Source organism: Moschus berezovskii, chromosome 14 (genome assembly GCF_049115385.1).
Source record: "Moschus berezovskii isolate FMDL1 chromosome 14, NW_MosBer_1.0, whole genome shotgun sequence".
NCBI lineage: Eukaryota > Metazoa > Chordata > Mammalia > Artiodactyla > Moschidae > Moschus > Moschus berezovskii.
This window is the reverse complement of record NC_142473.1, coordinates 3,937,423-3,941,385: the sequence shown is the minus strand read 5'-3', so window position 1 is coordinate 3,941,385 and position 3,963 is coordinate 3,937,423. Positions and strand designations below refer to the sequence as shown.

The window sequence follows — 3,963 nt, the reverse complement described above, 5'->3', positions numbered from 1 at the left end:
GAACTCATTTTTTTTTACTTTGAAATATTAAAAATTAGAATTTAGAACTAAGAAAGCTCAATAATTATAATTTTACTTAAATGAAATGTTTAAATGCCTGTAATTTTTAAAAAATTTAAACATTTAGCATAGCATGCATAGAAAATATACAGATTCCAAAAGAGATACTTTACTTCATCTTCCAGCTTTGGTAAGGAGTAGTTAACCAAGTGTCTTTCATCCTTTTTTCCCTTAATATTTTTTTTTCTAGGACTGATTCAGATTCTGACAAAGAGAAGACATGTTTCTATCAGAGAGAAATAAAAGTGGTGCCACGTTCACTCTCCTAGGTTTCTCTGATTACCCAGAGTTGCAAGTCCCCCTCTTCTTAACATTCTTCACCATCTACAGTGTCACTGTGGCAGGGAAACTTGGGATGATTGTAATCATAAAAATTAACCCCAAACTGCACATCCCCATGTACTTTTTCCTCAGCCACCTCTCCTTTGTTGATTTTTGTTATTCCTCCATCGTTGCTCCCAAGACTATGGTGAACGTTATGGTAGAAGACAGAGTCATTTCATTTGCAACATGTGTAATACAATTCTTTTTCTTGTGTACCTTTGTGGTGACTGAGTCCTTTTTATTAGCTGTGATGGCCTATGACCACTTCGTGGCCATCTGCAACCCTCTGCTCTACATGGTGGCCATGTCCCAGAGACTCTGTGCCACATTGGTGGTTGGATATTATGCTTGAGGAGTAGCTTGCTCCTTGATACTCACCTGTACTGTTATCAAATTAACATTTCAAGGTTTCAACACAATCAATCACTTTTTCTGTGAGTTCTCCTCCCTGCTTTCCCTAACTTGCTCTGATACTTATCTCAACCAGTTGCTGTTTTCATTTTTGCCAACATTTATTAAATTATGATCTTAGTGTTGATACTTCTATCAGACCCTGGGTAATATCCAACAGTCCATATCCCATTTTCTTTTCTTTTTCTCTACTAAATAATTAGGGCTATATTATTAAACAATTGGCTTCCCTGGTGGTTCAGATGGTAAAGAATCTGCCTGCAATGCAGGAGACTTGGGTAATAATTAATATTCAAAGTACAAAATTTTCTCTGCAACACCCAGTGGTGTTATATAAGGTTATAATATATACTATTTTCTTCAGCAATTGCCATATTAATACATGGACAGAACTATATTATTCCTCTAGCTGGATAGAATAATCCTCAGTGAGGGTGAGGAGATGATATTTATAAACCACAGACAAAATTAAATATTACAATTAATGGGAACAAGATGCAGAGTTCCTTATAAATGTTATGCCATCAATGTTGATCGTATTCAATATTCAAACTACAAGTAAATTAACTCAATTATATGAGCATTTGCTTGTGCCAGATTAAATATATATGTAAACATATTTATTTATCAGAATATTAAAGTGTACATTTGAAATATACACAATTTTCGCTTGTCAATTGTACCTCAATAAGTCTAGAAAAGATGTACAAAAATAAAATAATATATGAAAATATATTTACTGATTAGTAAACATAACTTTTGCCGTCTCTTGTTACTATGCAAAATGTTTTGGATTCTAGCGCAGTGATCAGGGAGCATGGGGAGGAAACATTGACACTTTTGATTAATTTTCATAAAAATATTTCTATAGCTGCTGTTTGTTTTTTGAGAAATCAGAATTTCATCAGAAAACAGTCACTAATTCTAATTGCTTGTTCTGAGGCCTCCAAAGAACAAGACAGGGAGTCTTGTTGGCACCTGGAGTAGAAGAGACATGAGTCCTCTCCCCCAAACCAGTGACTGTCCAGAGGCTGGAGGGGAGGCTGCCCTTTCAACCTGCAGGTTTGAGAAAATAGGATCTTCTTTACTGAGAAAGGTGACCTAGAAGATATCTTATGCTTGTCAATTCTTAATGAGAAAAATTATTTTAGGGAAAGTTTGAACCACTGCAAACGTTACATTTTTAGAACAGGAAGGCCATACTTTCCAGGGAGCTCTGTAGAGGGACATTGGCGTAACTGAACTTCTTCATAGTGTCCTGGACAAGTGTTTCCTGGGAGGGGAGGGATAGAGGGGCCTGAGAGTTTTCAGGTACGTGGCTCTGTGCTTATGTGACTTTAGGGACAATAGGGAGGTATTTGCATAGAACTGAATTGAAGGAATGAGACGAAGCTTCTGGAGAAACAGAATCAATAGGACAGCTCTAAATAGGATTTTAGCGAGGGGGGGGGGGGCAGATATGTCGGTTCATTAAAGCAAAATGAAAAAAAAAATTGGGAAGAAAGAATAAGTAAGAAGATTTTAGACCATGCCTTCCAGATCTAAAGATAAGCTAAGTTGTTTAATTCATATGATAACATCATGTGGGAGATAAGAAATAGTTTTGTCAGACAGAAGAAAAATGAAAAGCTACCAGAATAAAAGAAACAAGACAGTAGTTCTCAATCACAGGCAATTATGCACCTTCTCTCCCCTCCCAAGTGTACATGTGACAATATCTGGAGACCTTTTCTATTGCCATATGGGGAGACCAGGGGGAGGGTGATACTGTCATAGAGGCCAGAGATGCTGCTATATGCGCTACCTTGTACAGTGTAGGTACCATAAAAAAGAATGAATTGTTACAAAATATCAATAGTGCTGAGTTTGAGAAACTCTGAGAAAGGTCACTAGAAAATAATTTTATAATAGTGAGAAGTGATTTGGAAAGATCTCCTTCTGCCTGATCCTTAAATCCTTGGACATCTGAACATACAGGACGATCAAGAGTACTGCTATATGGGACCTCTAACGAGATGGCTGGATGGCATCACCGACTCTGTGGACATGAGTTTGAGTGAACTCCGGGAGTTGGTGATGGACAGGGAGGCCTGGCGTGCCGTGATTCATGGGGCCACAAAGAGTCGGACAAGACTGAGTGACTGAACTGAACTGAACTGAACTGAATTGAACCTTTAATGCTGAAACACCTAGAGCCAGTTAGTTCTAGGAATGTGGAAACAGAATACCTTACCAGATATATTAGTCTGATCAAGAAGTCTTCATTATTTTATAGAGGGAATTTCTGGCAGGAAACACATTATTGTACTAAAACAAAGAAGTTCCAAGTGAAATGTATTGTTCACTACAACATTCTGAATTCTTCTAGATATAAGGTTAACAGATTTAGGAAGCAAAAATACAGGATGGAAAATTTAATTTTAACTTCAGATAAATAATGAATGTTTAGTATGAATCAATATGCCAGCAAACTTGGAAAACTCAGCGGTGGCCACAGGACTGGAAAAGGTCAGTCTTCATTCCAATTCCAAAGAAAGGCAATGCAAAGAAAGCTCAAACTACCGCACAATTGCACTCATCTTACACGCTAGTAAAGTCATGCTCAAAATTCTCCAAGCCAGGCTTCAGCAATATGTGAACTGTGAACTTCCATATGTTCAAGCAGGTTTTAGAAAAGGCAGAGGCACCAGAGAGCAAATTGCCAACATCCACTGGATCATGGAGAAAGCAAGAGAGTTCCAGAAAAACATCTATTTCTGCTTTATTAACTATGCCAAAGCCTTTGACTGTGTCGATCACAATAAACTGTGGAACATTCTGAAAGAGATGGGAATACCAGACCACCTGACCTGCCTCTTGAGAAACCTATATGCAGGTCAGGAAGCAACAGTCAGAACTGTACATGGAACAACAGACTGGTTACAAATAGGAAAAGGAGTACGTTAAGGTAATATATTGTCACCCTGTTTATTTAACTTCTATGCAGAGTACATCATGAGGAACGCTGGGCTGGAAGAAGCACAAGCTGGAATCAAGATTGCCGGGAGAAATATCAATAACCTCAGATATGCAGATGATATCACCCTTATGGCAGAAAGTGAAGAGGAACTCAAAGGCCTCCTGATGAAAGTGAAAGAGGAGAGTGAAAAGGTTGGCTTGAAGCTCAAC

At 37.9% G+C, this 3,963-nt stretch overlaps 1 protein-coding gene across 1 annotated transcript; it reads left to right on the top strand.

Moving 5' to 3' along the window:
• Nucleotides 1-280: 280 nt before the first annotated feature.
• LOC129554902 (olfactory receptor 5D18-like) lies at nucleotides 281-910 on the top strand. The gene is given in 1 exon segment (XM_055424220.2): nucleotides 281-910. A coding segment is annotated over 1 exon segment (630 nt).
• Nucleotides 911-3,963: the final 3,053 nt, after the last annotated feature.